A 16,558-nucleotide genomic window follows, 5' to 3' on the forward strand; every position below is an offset into this window, starting at 1 on the left:
CTCCAGACCTCGACATCGACACCCCCTCCGTACTCTTTTCCTCTCCATACGACGCCATCGTTCATGCCTACCCGTGCCCCTCGCCACAAGTACAAAACCCCGCGATACTTTATTCGTTGACTTCCATCGGGCTCGGGCAGGCCACAAAACAGGATCGGGACCATCTTCCATGGCATCACTTGGCAAACGCACCACTGATGACCTGGGTGCCGGGTCTACACCACAGAGCACTTCGAAACGACCTCGAGCAGCTGCAGATTCACCTCCCTCCAACAGGATCACTATCATATCGGCGGATGAGGAGCTATCCCCCTTTTCGAGTTCCTCTGATTCAGATCATGGAGGCTCTGACTATCTGCCCCCCACAGGTACAATCAAAACACCATCCAAGGCATCCCAGTGGGCACAGTGGGCACAGTAACGGTGGCGGTGATTTGGCCCCACAAAGTACAGCTTGTGATCTTCCACCCCCAGCTTCATCCTCCTCGATCATTCGGGTGGTTTTCAAACCTTTCCTCGATCCCACACTCAAGCTGTCTAGCATCTTGTCACCTGATGAGATAGCCCGCATGTCTCTCATGGAGTTTGATGATGTCACACTTCCCCAGGTGGACGTCCAAATGTGTACTGCATTCATTCAGTCTTATGACTTTGCAACAAACACATTCGGATTCTTGAATTCCCATCACATGTTCACTCCTAGTCTCGTATCCACATATCTCTGTCTTCCCACACTTCCCTTTTTGCCACCTCACACTGGCTCACCCACATTCCTGTCCTTCTTGTCTACCTGTAAAACTCATCACAAAGGACATGATTGCAAGAAGGTTCTCGAGGGAAACAGCCGAGAGGCGCTTCTAGCGAGGTACTTGTTCACGCACTTCTACTCTGCCCCAGGCCACTTCTTCATCACCAAGGCGATCCATTCTGTCTTAGACTCCATTCTCTCGGTCACTCCCTACGATTTTGCCTCACTCTTCTACTCTGCCTTTCGTAACACAGTTCGCAAGTGTCGGGGCACATATACCTGTACTTGTGGGCCCCACCTCACCTTCTTACTTCATCAGTGGAAGGCCAACCCTCCTCCCATTGTCACAGGTCGCCTCCCTTCATCATCTCTCTCCCCTCCTGTCACCCCCTCTTCCACATCGTTCACTGTCACTTCCAGTGTTCCTTCCCCCGGGACTGCCTCTTCTCCTCTTTCGCTCAGGAGGACACCTCGGCGAGCGCCACCTCCTGAAGTCTACACCAGAGCTTCTTCAGTATATTATGTTACCGGTGCCACAGGGTTACCATCAGGGACATGTCTTGTATCTCCATCAGTCGTGCCCGTGCCAGGACTTGCCTCTCCATCAGTCACACTTGTCCAGGCTTCTCCAGCGATCTCCAGACTTTCAATGGGAGGGATTGCACCAGGTACACCTCCTGTTGTACCAGTGACGACGACTGTTGTACCCATGACTTTCTCGACAGGTGTATTGTTACGAAGGACTGCAGCTGTTTCGTCTTCACTTCCTACCACTTTCACCGATGCAGTCATCACCACAGTTCAGGCGACCTATGACCATGTTTTGGACCAGGTGTTGGACCTGAATCTTAGCCTGGGACCCGACTCCCACTCCCACGGCTTTCTCAGGAGATGTCATCCCAAGGTGTACTTCACATTTCGGCCTCCCCAGGCAGAGACAGGACCAGAGACGGGAGTGGGAGCCCCTCTCGAGGAGATGCTCTATCGGCCACTTCAACATTAGAGGAGGTATTTGAGGGAGGAATTCTGCCCCAATCTGTGGATTGCCCACCCCTTCATGAGAATGATATGTTCACAGCTTACATAGCTGCTTCATCGGGCCCACCTCTTTCAAATATTTCCCTGGTGGAAAAACGGAATGAAGATTACAGCCAACTACTATCTGTCCTTCACAAAAAATGCTCACCAGTATGTGGGGAAGAGGAGGATCTCAATCAAATCTTCACCATTCCCTTGCAGGACTGCCTCGCACAGAACAAAAAGATCTCCAGGGCCCCGACATGTTTTATGCACTTGGACAAATTGGCACCTACAGGAAACCTGTCAACCGAGGAAGAGGGAGCTCTCCCTGACATGTTTGAGAAATTGGGGGACGTCATTAATTTGGCAGACATGATGAATTACAGCGACAGATATGCGTGGATGAAAAGGTCCTTGCATCTTGCTCAGCGTATCATGGACGACACCTTCACGCAGCTTGGGACAGTGGTCTTCAATTCCACAGGTTATGCTCATAAGCTCCTCTCTCAACAGCAACATTTAAAGTTAGAATTCGAGAGAGCACAGGCAGCCCAACAGCGTGCCACTAGCGTGACACTTCGACAGCAGGAGGAAAGGTGGCAGAAAAAGAAGGACTCAGCAATACATGAGCGTGACATCGCTTGGAATATTCAGAAGGCTGCCCTAGAGGATAGCCTCCATAATCACAGGCAGGAATGGGAAGCAGCAATGACAACTCTATGTAGCCAACATGCCACAGCTCTGGCAACTTTGCACAGCTAGCATGTCACAGAGGTGACCAGATTTCACCAGGAGATTACACAGTTAAAAGAGTCTTTGTCTTCCTCCGAGATTGCCAAAGAAAAATCAGAATCCAAAGTGGCTGAATTTAAAAAGAAGCGTTCATCCATGGAGGAAGAATTCACAGCTCTTCGGATGCAGTTGGCCACCCTCCAGACTTCCCAGTCCACCTTGCAAGAGCAAAAGGATCATTACTACCGGCGATACCACCGATATAAAGACGAGTATGAAAATCTGAGAAATGTGATGGACACGCTTGAGTGTGAGGAGGAAGCACCCCATTCATAGATACCTATGACTGCGCCAAAGCAAAGGGATGCGCAAAAGGCCACAGAGCCAAATACGAAGGCGGAAGAGGAGAAGGCAGAGGAACAGGCTGCTGTTTACCACCCTCAGTAATCTCATACAAAGGTTGATACATGGGTGTTGGTGTTTGGGTTTTTTTTTTTTTTTTGCACTGTTAGATTTTGCCAAGCTGTTTGGCCCTCACTGTAAATATCAGTGTTTTAACTCAAGATGTACTCAATTCTTTTTTGCAATTTTCCATGCTGTCCCTTATCATGCAGCAGTTTATTTTTCACGTTTCAACTTAATACAAATCTTGGATTACTCCCACGGCCAACCACATGGTCTGTACTCTTTCCTTTTCCTACTCCATCACCATATCAATGGTTTGTAAGTTCATTTTTATTTTTCTTTGACGGATTCGTCCTCCATTTCTATTCACCGGGACGGTGAATGATCGTGGCGGGAAAAACTGTTACCTTATCACACGACCACCTATCGACAGGCGTTGACCACATGACGACATCTATTGACCACATGTTGACCATGTGTCAACACAAGTTAGCCACGCCATCACACGGGTTCATCCAGGAGTACTGTCCGAGGCTGTCAACCACAGGTCAACCAGGAGTATCGTGTCCAAAGTGATCTCATCAAGAGCTGCGCACATGGAGAGTGAGCTTAGCACATGGAGCAGTCAGAAGTATTTATATTTACACAGTGGTTCAATGATACAGTGGTGCAGTGGTGCGGTGAACTAGCTCACTTGCACATCAGGTTGGCGAGTCAGGGAGTCAAGAAGTCGCCGAAGCCATCAAGAGATGCGGTGAACCAACTCACTTGCACATGGAGAATTTACACCATCAGGCTGGCGAGTCAAGGAGTCAGAAAGTCGTCGAAGCCATCAAGAGAGACAGCGGCGCAACGGCTATCCTTAACAGCTAAGGAGATAAGAGGATGACCAATGGGAAGAAAGGAGGGGGGATTCTCAGCGAAGAAGGGACCCTCCAAGGCGGGGAATGAGGATGAAGGAGAAGGGAGAGAGAGAAAAAGGGGCATTCGGCATTCGGCACGGGAGCGAAAGAGAGGAGAGTGAGGAGAGATAGAGACTAGAGCTACGAGCTCACCAAGGAGAGAATGTGGAGAGACTTGTGTGTACCCTTTGTTTACTATGGGGATAGACCTGTGTATTCTTGTGATTTGCGACTTGTGTATTCTTGTGACTTTCGACTTGTGACCTGGGGACACGTCCAGTGATATGTACATTGGCCAACTCGGTCACTTTCTCATCTCTCTTATCTCTTCCCAATATGGGGATTGTTCACCAGTGTAGGATTCTCTTATTTTGCTTATGTTGTGTTGTTCACCGGTGATTGTCATTTAGCATAGTGCACTCGTACGTCGTCGTTCACTGTAGTATAGCATACGACACTCGCACACTACTGCACGGTGCACTCTGCACGATCCATTGCATTAAAGCATTGCAAAACTCATGCTTCTCACACCAGTGGCCTTTGGCATGGCCTTTGGCCTCTGGTAACACCTCCGGAAGGATAGGAACCCCTCCCCTCAAACACCATTGTGCTACAGAGTATTGAAATCAACCTCAAAAAGGACAGATGTTATAAATGAAGATATGTTCTTTGGGATCTCAATAGACATATTGTTGGATGGGGTGCCACTGAAATCAGAAGAAACATGAGAACTGATGACTGTCGACAGTAATTATTCTCTCATGCATGTATTGAGTATTCACAAAACAATTTACATTACACCTTGTATGTTGCTTTCAAGAGCAAAAGAGCCACTAGATTCATTTTTTTACATCATGTATTGAATGAATGGCAACAACATACATCAAAATGCCATTTCTGCTAGCTTTCCTTAGAAAATGGAGGAAGATCAACATGCTGTGCCACATCAAGTGACCAATACATTAAATCTTTTCGAAAGTGGAAGTCATACAGACTTATCTCAAGGAAACTAGCTTTTTCCCTTTAAAGGAGTCATAGTGCAACATTTTGTGGACTAAGTTCACAGCTATATTCATCAGCGTTCAAAACTGTTTTACTCTAATGCTTGTTTAAGAGCCCATTCCTCATCTGTGAAATGATTGTGGTTGTTGACTGTATCATAATCTCTCTTATAGGTAAAATACAAGGGAGTATAAAATAAACAACATAGAGCAAATGGAACGGCCATCATTGCAAACAAGCCTCTGGAAAGAGCAAGAGCTTCAAGTCGGGACCCTGATTCTGGAATGACTTTATCAACTCTATATCCATAGCGCTTTTCTGCCAGAAGGCCCACCATCGGTGCAGCTAATGCAGAAAAAGAACCTTCAAAAGCCCGATCAAATGCATAGATCATAGTCCTATGACTTGTTTGCACTATATCTGCAAAAATGGGACTATTTGCACAGGCCTGGCACCAACTTATTATCAATCCCATACATGCCAGAACTGAAGCAAATAGTAGCCAATTTTCAGAATTCTGTGGTAATGCTAGGAGCAATATCCAGGAGAAAGGAATGCCCATGAAGGAACTGAACTGAGCGCACATTACACGCCCAGAAAATGGGTATTTTTTGGTTGCTTTATCAGCAATCCAACCGCCCAAAAGAGAACCCACCGCACAGCCAGCAACAAATATTCCCATCAGGGTGGCTGCTCCTTCATGGCCAAAACCTGTGTATAAAAAGACCACAACAACCCAAAAATATCAGCACAGAAAGGAGATATTTTTGAAGACCTGGAAATTTTATTTCTCCACAATCCATAATAACAAGCCACATATTTCAAAGAAATGAAGACTATATACAAGAAGCAGTATAGAACTTTATCTCTTTTTAGACCGTACCAAAATAGATAAGGAGTGTCTTCATAGAAAAGCTAGTCTCCCAGACTCTCTCCATAAAAAGAATACAATCACCATCCTAAAAATTACCCAATGCAGTGGTTTGTATTTTACCATCGCACTGAACGGCAAATGCCACTGGAATAGAATATGTCCTACTTTTAGTGACTAAGAGAGGTGGCCTCCACATTGGGCCTTGGCTGGAACAAATAAGGCAGGATGGTACATGCCACTGCTGCACAGCAGGTGACCAGGAGACAATTGCCCAGTGTTATGGAGATGTCCTTCAGATAGAGGATCTGGAAGTGCTCGATCCAGATTGTCGCAAGCGAGAGCAGCACCTCGTGTTAACGTGTGAGATGGTACCAAATAGGTGACACACCTTCCCCATTGAGATTAAATCTCCCACTTGGTGGATGGGGAGACTATTATGAGCCAAGAGATTCAAGATGCTACTCAAATATTTTCTGGGGGATATTTGCGAACATCACAGCCAGGAACATTTGGGTGGCATGATGCAGCGTTGTGATGGAGGGGCAACAAATCTGTCCCACTGCCTGTCATGGTTGTATGGCCTGCTGACATCATCCACAGACAGGCAGAGCAGGCAGACCAAGTGCACACTTAGGACTTGATATGGACAAGCTATTACCTTTTTAATACAGCTCTTGAGGCTCCATCCATTTTGCTCACCTATCAAGAGCTGAACTAGGTCATCACTGATCAGAAAGCATTTATTACAGCTCCACACATACAAGACTTGGCTTGCACCTCAAGGGCTTTCAGTGAAACTCAGCTTCTACAAAGATCACTGCTTACGAACCACTGGGCTACACTAAGACCCATCTCCCGCATGCATTGAGGATCTCGTTCCAAGTACCTTCTCACAGGCTACAGCAAGAGACAGATCTGCACTTTGTGATATGCAAGACACTGAGACAGATGAGCACTTTGCATTTAGATGGCCTATGTACTACAAGATCCGCGGACAGCACCATCAGCTATTAAGGAGCGATTTTGGCCCACTCGGAGATTTCTTGGCGCACCCTGATCAACAACATGTGGCTATTTTCTTCTCGAGTCCCAATGACATAGAGATCAGCTCTTGCAAACGCAGACGAGAGCACGAAGGGGGACCATCAAAGCCCTGTCAGAGGACGATCATGGATTTTTTCTCTGGTGACCAAAGCTAAAGGCAACAAGGGACAAATGCGATAGAGACACAGAAAGCAGGACTAGACAAACCCGACCTAAGGTAGTGTTGGAATATGAAGCCAAAGTGAGTCAAAAATGTGTGTTCTAGTGTGAGTTCTAGTTTAGTGTGTCCTATGGATGCCACGTGTCATATTGGGAGTTATCCCATATGCATAGGTATTCATATGTGTGTGTGCTCTTATATAAGAGCTGTACTTGTCTAGTGTCAAATCAATCAAGTATCAAGCTACAAGCTCTTTGGTCTACATGTGAGTACTCTCATTTTTGTTCATTACTCTAGTCATTTCATTTCCATTTCATTATGTCTCCTTTTGAGTATCACTTCCGCTCTCCCTACCCTACCCTCTCTCTCTCCCTCTTTCCAACATGTTCCTTCAGGTAGACTCTCACGAGACTCTCATGCAAAAAAGATGACTTCATTAAGTATGAATGAAAGCCGCAAGAGAAAGCTCAAATGCGGGAGTACATCATGACATGCATGAAAGAAAAAACAGCTCAAAAAGAGCTAACAAAAATCCAAGGTGGAGGCTGAAAATGCCACCTGAACCCTGAAATAGTCTCAGAGAAGAAAGGAGATCCTCCCCAAACTTTGAAAATGTATCTCCCCTGGCTCAAGCTGCTCTGGAGGATCCATGCATGCTCGCCCAAATGGCCATCAGTGTGTGTATAGTATCAGTCCATAGATTGGCCATAGACTGGGACGGGTGGACCTGTGAACCCTCCATCGCCTCCGTACATCTAGCCCTCCAAATATGCCATGCTGCAATGCTAGCCAGAATCTCCCAAGAGCAGCTCTGAAAGGAGTGAAAGGAACATCTTGGAGAGAGTATGACTCCACAGAGTGTCGCCGTATAATGAAGGATGAGTCTGAGTCTTGTCCCTCGAAAAACACCTGAGGTCCAGTAAGAGATAACCATGCCCCTGATCCCCAAGTCATGAAGAAGGGTGCTCTATGAAATATGCAAAGAATCCTGGCAACACCCTTCCAGATCGTCCTCGCCTGTATGCACTCCCAAAGGCAATGCTGAACTGACTTGACTACTGCGTGGCATCGAGGACAAGTAGAGTCAACCCCGAACCTGGATCTCCACATGTTCACTGCAATTCTTCCATGAATAGAAAGCCAAAAGAAGAGAGTGATCTTTCTATTTCTAAGGGATTTCCAAAGCCTCCTCCAAAAAAATTTCTGCACCTCTCAATTCTTCCATGAATAGAAAGCCAAAAGAAGAGAGTGATCTTTCTATTTCTAAGGGATTTCCAAAGCCTCCTCCAAAAAAATTTCTGCACCTCTGCAAAAATATGAAAAATATCCCAATGAGGAGCTTTGGAGGGCCTCCAACCTCTACTACTAAGCTGAAATCTCCTGGCATTCCTAACTGTGTAACGAAAGAAGGAGATGCTCTTCTCTCGGTGCCCCTCATCAATCCATTCCCACTCCCCTGGGTCCCACTGCAAGAACCTGATGGGAGAACCACCATATAACCAGAGTCTCCAAGACCCAAGTGCCAGGAGAACGGGGTCAGGAGCAAGATACCACTATGAATCCGTGCCCCACTCCATGTACCTTGCAATCCTAACAAGCTGGAAGGCAACCTCCAAAAGAATATCATCTAAGGATCTGAGCCTCCCGACTAAACATCAAAGACAAGGGTCTCCTCATGTGCATCCCGCAAGACAATGACCTGTAAAAGGATACCCGTCCCCGAAAAGGCTCCCAACCAAGTGGACTCTGTGATCAGTAAGTCATTTGTATCTATCCACTCTGCTGGTATGGCTGCCTCTATCTGTTGCATCTTGACTGCACTCCCTCTAAGGTGGCCAATTGATAAGAGTCTCTGATCTTCTGAAAGCTGTCTAAAAGCCTTCCAAGCACCTACAGTGGAAGCAGGTCCCCTCTCCCATCTAGACCACTACATATGATGTGACACGCCCAATGATCTGCCATGCTCATCCAATATAGAGATTCATTCCACATAACTGGCTACCTGTCTATTTCTTCACGAGAGGAGGGTTAACTCTCCGAAGAGTGTCTCTAAAGCTGTCCCAAGCTTTCAAAATGGAAGCCATGAGAGGGGAAGAGGGAGACCTAAGATAAGGTGAAGTAAAAATCCATCTGGAGCTGTCCATCCAATCTCCCCTGTGATGATGAGGAGTACAAGATTGATTGTAGGAAAAAGTCCTTCCAAGGATCTTGTCCAGGCATCCAAAAAACATCCAATCTCCCCTGTGATGATGAGGAGTACAAGATTGATTGAGTGTATGTGGTGTGGCATCCAAAAAACAGCCGTATCATCTACCAACTCACTATCCAAAAGCTCATCCTTCTGCCTCAACAGAAGACTCAGCCCTATAATATCAGCTTCAGCTCTAAGGTAGTAGCTCATAGCTTCAGCCACAAATAAAAAGAGAAAGGGGGCTAAAGGGCATCCCTGACGGACCGATCTGGATATCTAAAATCTGTCTCCCCTAACTCCACCAATGAGAACCTGGCTATGGGCTGAGAGCTGCTGACACCCCTCTGATCCATGCATCTGTGAATCCAAAGCAAGAGAGAGTACCCTCTAGAAAACCCCAGTCTACTCTATCATAAGATTTCTCAAAGTCCAAGAGTAGAATGGCAAGCCTATGGCCATTATGTATGGCCCATTCAGAAGCCTCCCAGAATGAGAAAATATTATCAAAGATGCTCCTGCCAATCACAAAACCTGTCTGTGTATCATGTATAAGATCTGGAAGAAAAGACTGCAGACGCAGGCTCATTGCCTTTACTAGGATTTTGTACAAAGTGATCGGTATCCACTGCGACACTCAATTCCGTATCCACTGCTACACTCAATTCCGTATCCACTGCGACACTCAATTCCTACACCCCCCTTTAAGGATAAGATGAATGAGGCCCTCAGTAAGTGAGTCTGGCATCTCACCCGAGTCCCAAACACCCTGCAGGGCTGAGGTGATGTGATCCCCAATCTGATCCCAAAATGAAATAAAGAAAGAGGCTGTAAGGCCATCTGAACCAAGACACTTGCCCTTGTGAAGGGCAGAGAGAGCAGTACTAAACTCTATGTCGGTGAATGGTGCATCAAGTGAGACTATCATATCTCCAGTCACCAACATAGGTAAATGCTGCCAAATAATACCTCGAGCATCATCTCTGGCCTGAGTGTCAGGATCTGCTGTAAGAAGGGAGGCATAGAAATCTATAGCTACCTGCAAGACGGTATCTGGATGTGTCTGTAAAACTCCGTCTGAGTCAACAAGCTGTGAAATGCTCTCCCTACTATGTATGGGGCCAAGAGTAGAGAAGAACTGCTTGTTGACCCTACCTCCCGTCTGGGTCCAAAATGACTCCCTGGCATGGAAGGCATACTCTGCTCTCTGATCTAACAATGACTGCTGCTGAGCCCTTGGTGCAGCAAGGCGCTTCTGAACCCAAGCATCTGTATGCCTCTTCTGCTCTTCCCTCTGAAGGGCATCCAACTGCTGGCGGATATCTATCTCTCACCTGACAATCTCACCTCTCCTGAACCAAGCAACTGAGTGATAAAAGTCACTAATATCTGAGAGGGCTGCTACCATATCTGACTGGGAAAGCAGCCCATCGTGCATGTGAGAAACCCAAGTTTGCAGAATTGCCTTTGTGAGACCCTCCTCTGCGTAGAAAGCCTCTGAAATCCTGATGCTGGTAGAGCGACTCCTCACTTGAGGATCTGAAACATACAAAACAACTAGAAAATGATCTGAAATGGACACCCCAAGTGTTATGCATATTGTCCCACCTCTGTCCAGAGCCCTCGTCCAGAGCCCAGTCATCCACATAGAATATGTCAATCCATGCATGGATAGGCATCTGCACCCTACTGTTCAACCAAGAAAACAAGAGTGAATGCGGCTGAGTGTGAAAAGCATCATCATGCCAAGCATCTCTACCACTGTAGTAAAAAAGGAAGGCATCCTAGGATGCTCTCTCTAGGGAGTGTAAGTCATCTTCCCTACCACCTCTTTTGTCTGTGGGCATTTCAACCATGTTGAAATCACCCCCAATGATCCAAGACTCTGCAATGCATGACCAAGAAAGCAGCTCCTTCCAAAAAAGGACACAGTCCTTTCTTGAATTGGGGGCATAAAGGTTTCATAAACCAACCTTACACCCACCAATCAAAAGAATATCCCATTGAGCTCTAGAGGGAACTATGATCCTATGTCCAATCACCAAGGATAGCATAGAATAAGAAATCGAAATACAAGTACCTTCCTTGGTGCCCAAGGCGAGTGACCAAAAAGTATGCCCTAAAAGAAGCTTACCCGAATTGGCACAATCCTTAACATCCAGTTTGTGTTCCTAAATAATGACATCAATGGAGTCCCCAGTGACACATGGATGAAGTTGTTTACGAATCAATTGCCTGCAGCGGCAGTGAGATACACCTCCAAGGCCCTGAACGTTCCAACTGACAATACTCTTAAGAGATCTATTCTTTATTTATTACTACAGCTTGATGTATTTTGGGGTCCTTTGCCTGGGTAGTCCCCCTAAAATGATATGTATTGAGTTTTGGTTTTATTGAGTCTAGAGGTCCTCTGCCTTGGATAGTCCTCCTAAAAATGATGCATTGGGTTTTATCCTTTTTGGTGTGTGGCTTTGCCACTAGTTGTCTAGACCTCTGAGTTGTCCATGCATCCATGCATGATGGGTCTCTGAGCCATGCTTGATGAGCCTTTGAGTTTATTGTACCATGTTCGATAGCCTCTGAGCCATGCTCGCTTGCCTCAAAGATTGTGTGGGAACCATGTCTAGTTCTGACTTGGCGATTAGTAGTCCGTCATTGTCATGTTCTGTTCTTGGTTCCATTCCAGTAGTCTCTCACCTTGTCTTCATGGGGGGGTATTAGAACATGAAGTCAAAGTGAGTGTTCCAGGTCTCTAGGTGGTGTTTCTAGTGTGTGCTATTGAGTCCTAGAGAGTGTTTATTGTCTAGTGAGTCCTAGACATGCCACGTGTCATATTGGGAGTTATCGCATATGCATTGTGTCTTTCTTGAGTCTAGTGACACACTATATAGTGTTGTATTTTTCTTGAGTCTTTTCACATGAGTCAACATCAAGCTTTATCAAATACATGTGAGTATTTTGGTTATTCTTGCCTTGCACTTGTACTTTTTATTTTTCATTATGCTTTCCATTTTTCCTTTCCGTTCCTAGAGCTAGAGTGGTGCTCTCCCACTACACATGTTTCTTCAGTTGTTGCTAGAGCTCGGGTGGTGCTCTCCCACTCCACATGTTTCTTCAGTTTTCAGATTTCTAGATCATTTTGCTAGGGATGCCCTCTTGCCCCCTTCCTCTTTTGGTTTGTGGTTTAAGCTATGAGTATCTACATTAGATCTCGACCTTATTATTTTGGGCTGAGACTCCCATTGAGATAGGAACAGGAGCTTATAAATAGTGAGCTGGCATATGATACTATTGTTTTTTTGGATGCCACTCCACAGTCGGTCACATCTTCAAAACAGCCTTAGATTTATTCTGCACTTTGTGGTTGCACATATCAATTGGCGTTTGGATTAGTGACAAGGACACAATCCGAATTGGGGGAATGACACAGGATTCACTTGGATTCAGAGGGATATTCCTATCAAGTATTTGGATGCCTAGTCGGTTTGGGCATCTCTCCAACACAACAGTTTGCTCCGATGAAGGAGAGCATAAGGAGAAGTTTTTCTTTTTGGGGGGCTCTGCCAAGCTTGACCTTGCCTCGAGAGTAGTGGTGGTCAACTAGGTCCTGTTGGCCATGGCTTGGCTTGTTTGCGCTTGCCGGTGCCATTCCAAAGATTGTATCAATCAGCTTAAGAGATTGGTAAGGAATTTTATATAAAATGGTCTTGATGGCACAGAAGATCTTGCAACCAGGGTGGCTTAGGAGTCCTTGATTCTTCCCACTTGGGAAGGGAGTAATAGATCCAGATTTACATTGTAGGGCCTTGCTCTGCAAGATGGTTGTGAGTGTACTTATGCCTGGGCAGGAGCACATGGAAGGATTTTTTTATTCGCAACGTACAGTCTTGCACACCTTCATCGGGAGGAGATTGGATGGATAGTACCATATGAGCTTTTACTTCAGCCCATCTCGGATCTTCTTCTTCTCCTCTTATGGCTTCTATCTTGAAAGCTTGGGCCACGTTCAAGAGTACTCTTCGGAGGGTTCCCCCTTCCTTTCGCGAAGAAGTAAGGTGTGGTTACCACATCCAACGAACAGGACCTGATGACGTCGAACCGAAATGGCCCGAGAGGAGTCAGATCTCTCATAGAATACTTGAGGACCTGTAAGAGAAAGCCAAGCCACTGAGCCCCATGTCATAAAGAATGGGGAGTGGGCAAAGTGACTGAAAATCCTGGCTACCCCCATCCAAATTATCCTCGCCTGTCTGCAATCCCATAAGCAATGCTGAATAGTCTCCGAAGCAGAGAGGCAACGAGGGCAAGTAGGGTCGGCTCCGAACCTGGATCTCCAAAGGTTCATTGCAATCCCACCATGGATAGAGAGCCAAAAGAAGATAGTGATCTTTCTATTCCTGTGGGATTTCCAGAGTCTCCTCCAGAAGCACCTCTGCAGATCCGCAGTGATATCAAATGTCTCCACTGGATGCTTCTCACTACATCCAATGGTCAAGTTGGGAGAGGGGGCCTGCCTCCACAGTTCCACTATGGGATCCTAGAAAGCTTTTAAAAAGCTTCCAGAGGATAGGAAATCTCATATGTTTAGCCATCTCAGAGGGAGTGTAGGGAGAATTCAATAGATCGATGCAACCTTGCTAGTGGATTGGGTGAACACAAATGACATGCCTATTACTTCTTCCACTTGGATGACCGTGTTCACGACCATGGCCATTCCACTTTAGGTTATTGCATTTCGGGATGCGCATGAGATGCCTTGGTTTTTTATGTCCATTCGCGAGGAAGGCCGTCTAGATCCACAGATGATATCTTGCTAGAGAGAGCATTTCGGCCTGTCAGGATTGTGGGTCATGTGGAGTTCAGTTCTGACTTACATTGGTACTTGGATCTTGACCCTCTTCTCATTTCCCTGCGATCTTGGAGGTTATGGCTTTATGGAGGTGTCCCCATAAAGTTGTTGCAGTGGGACCTAGGAGAGTGGGAGTGGGTTGACGAAGGGCACCGAGAGAAGAGCCTCCTCTTCTTTCATTATACTGCCAGTAATTCCAAGAGATCTCAGCTCAGCTATAGAGGTTGGAGGCCTTTCAGATCTCCTCATTGGGATAGTTTTCATGTTTATGCTGATCTGCAGAAAAACTTTTGGAGAAGACTCTAGATATCCCACAGGAATAGAAAAATCACTCTCTTCTTTGGGCTTTCTATCCAAGGTGGGATTGCAGTGAACCCATGGAGATCTAGGTTTGGAGCCGACCCTACCTGTTCTTGTTTCCTCTCTACTACGGAGACAATTCAACATTGCTTATGGGATTGCAAGACATGCGAGGATTATTTGGAAGGGGATTGCTAGGACTTTCAGCTCTTTTGCTCTATCCCCCTTCTTCATGACTTGGGGTCCAGTTGCTTGGATTTCTCTTTTGAGGCCTCAGATATTTTTTGACAAGGCTCATCTTGGGCCCTAGCTATCAGACGACACCCGGTCGAATCGTGTTCTCAGTAGACTCTTCTTGGGAGATACTAGCGAGCATTTCAGCGTGGCATATTTGAAGAGCCAAATACACAAAGGGTTGTTTTTTGGATGATGTTCCAGTCTTACCCTTCAAGGTTGTTCATGCCTCAGTAGACTCTTCTATTTTAGTGTGGCATATTTGAAGCGCCAAATACACAAAGGCTTGGGATGGGTCCCAGGTTCACCCCTCCCACACTTTGGCCAGTATATGGACAGACATAATATGTACACTGATGGCTGTTTGGACGGGTATGCAGGGATCCTCTCGGACAACTTTTGCTAGGAGGGCTATTTTCTCAGGGAATGGAGGGGTTTCCCCTTCTTCTCTGCAACTTCCACAGGGTTGCGGTGGCACTTTCAGCCTCAATCTTGGTTATTTTCTACCTCCTTTTGAGGACTTTTTCTAATGCATTGCATGATGCATTTCCACCTTGAGCTTGCTCTTGCCGGCTTTATTCATACTTATGGAAGTCTATTTTTGCAAAAAAGAAAAAAGAAAAAAAGAAAAACCATTTGTTTTATAGATCTCGATATCTACTAATGATGAATAACCCGTGATATTTTGGTCAAATTGAGACGATGCGAATTTGTTGACCATGTTGAAGCCATTGGACTTCACAAGAGCATCAAATGGAATGTGCACAAAAGCCTTCAAATACAGAAGTTGTTCCATTGCGATTGAGTGATACATGTGACATCAGATGCTGCTCCTCCCCGACTACCTTGCTGCCCACCTCCCTGCCCCTTTCTCCTCCCTCCTCTCACCCCCCTCCCCGCCTCTCCTCTCCCTCCTCCCTCAGCCCCTCTCCCCCTACCCGCTGCTCAGCCCCCTCTCCCCTACCCTCTACCCCCGCCCCCTACCCCCACCTTTCAGCCCCTCTCCCTTGCTCTCTTTCCCGCCCCCTATCCCCGCCATCCAGATCCTCCCCCCCGCCCTCTATCCCCGCCTCCCTCTCCCGCTTCTCAGTCCCTACCCCACCCTCTACCCCCGCCCTCTCCCCCATCCTCTATCCCCTCTCCTCAGCCCCCCCTCCCCTCCTCTCTACCCCCGTCCCCTTCCCCCGTCCCCTCAGCTCCCTACCCCCACCTCCTCCCCTCGCCCCGCACCCCTCCCCCCGCTCCCCTCGCCCCGCACCCCCCTCACCTCCTCTCCCCTCCCTTCAGCTTGGCTCTCCCCTCCCCTCCCCTCCTTGCATCCTCACCCTTTCCCCTCCATTCATCCTCACTCTCCCTCTTCATCCCCTCCCTTACCTTCACCAATTCAGACCCTCTTCACCCTCTTCCTAAGCAGCTTGTTTGTCGGACGGTGCCCAATAGTGTTCGAATCAGCCTTTCCACCCTGATTGACGATGGCTCATTCTTTAGCCAATCCTCGTCCACTTCCAACAGCCACGAAAACCATCACATTCTCAAAAGATGAGTTACAGCAGCTCAAAAAAGATACAGAGCAAGAGAGCTTGACATCGCTCTTTGCTCGCATCCATGGGTCCCATCCTTCTAGATTACATTTGGATCTCTCTCTTCTAGAGTCAAAAGGCATTTACATAAGAAGTGGTCCCATCTAGTCCATTGGAGCCACTTTCGGGATGGTCACCGAGATCCCTCCTTCTTGGGATGCCTTCTTCGACAGGAGGCAGTCAGATCGGACGGGGTACCATGTGTTAGCGTTGTTGTCATCACTGACGCTAACCTTACCGACAACCACATCATGCTCCAGCATCCAGATGGCTCCTTCTTCATGCAGACAGTCGAGATCGCTGGGAGACAAGATCAGTGTAGGATTTACAGGACCCCTGGGTACTTTGCCAAAGATTGCCTAAGAAAGAAAAAAAGAAAAAGGCCTAAGTTCCACGAGCGGTGCGTCTTCTAGCACCAACTCGGCTGGACCTACTTCACGTTCACGCTCTACCTCACATCCTACCACTTCTTGCGCTGCTGGACCTTCCACTTCTTGCCCAAGACCGTCGGCTACAGCCC

At 46.9% G+C, this 16,558-nt stretch overlaps 1 protein-coding gene across 1 annotated transcript in view; it reads right to left on the reverse strand.

Moving 5' to 3' along the window:
- Positions 1-4,659: 4,659 nt before the first annotated feature.
- Positions 4,660-16,558, reverse strand: part of LOC147904388 (Major facilitator superfamily protein) — a 50,416-nt gene continuing 38,517 nt past the window's right edge. Inside the window, exon 4 of the mRNA XM_087386237.1 lies at positions 4,660-5,520. Within this exon, the coding sequence (XP_087242363.1) occupies positions 4,901-5,520 (620 nt within the window). The 3' untranslated portion in view covers positions 4,660-4,900. The remainder of the gene's footprint in view (positions 5,521-16,558) is intronic.

This window comes from Dipteris shenzhenensis, chromosome 2 (assembly GCF_047967505.1).
Source record: "Dipteris shenzhenensis isolate YYH24624 ecotype China chromosome 2, Dip_SZ_1.0, whole genome shotgun sequence".
NCBI lineage: Eukaryota > Viridiplantae > Streptophyta > Polypodiopsida > Gleicheniales > Dipteridaceae > Dipteris > Dipteris shenzhenensis.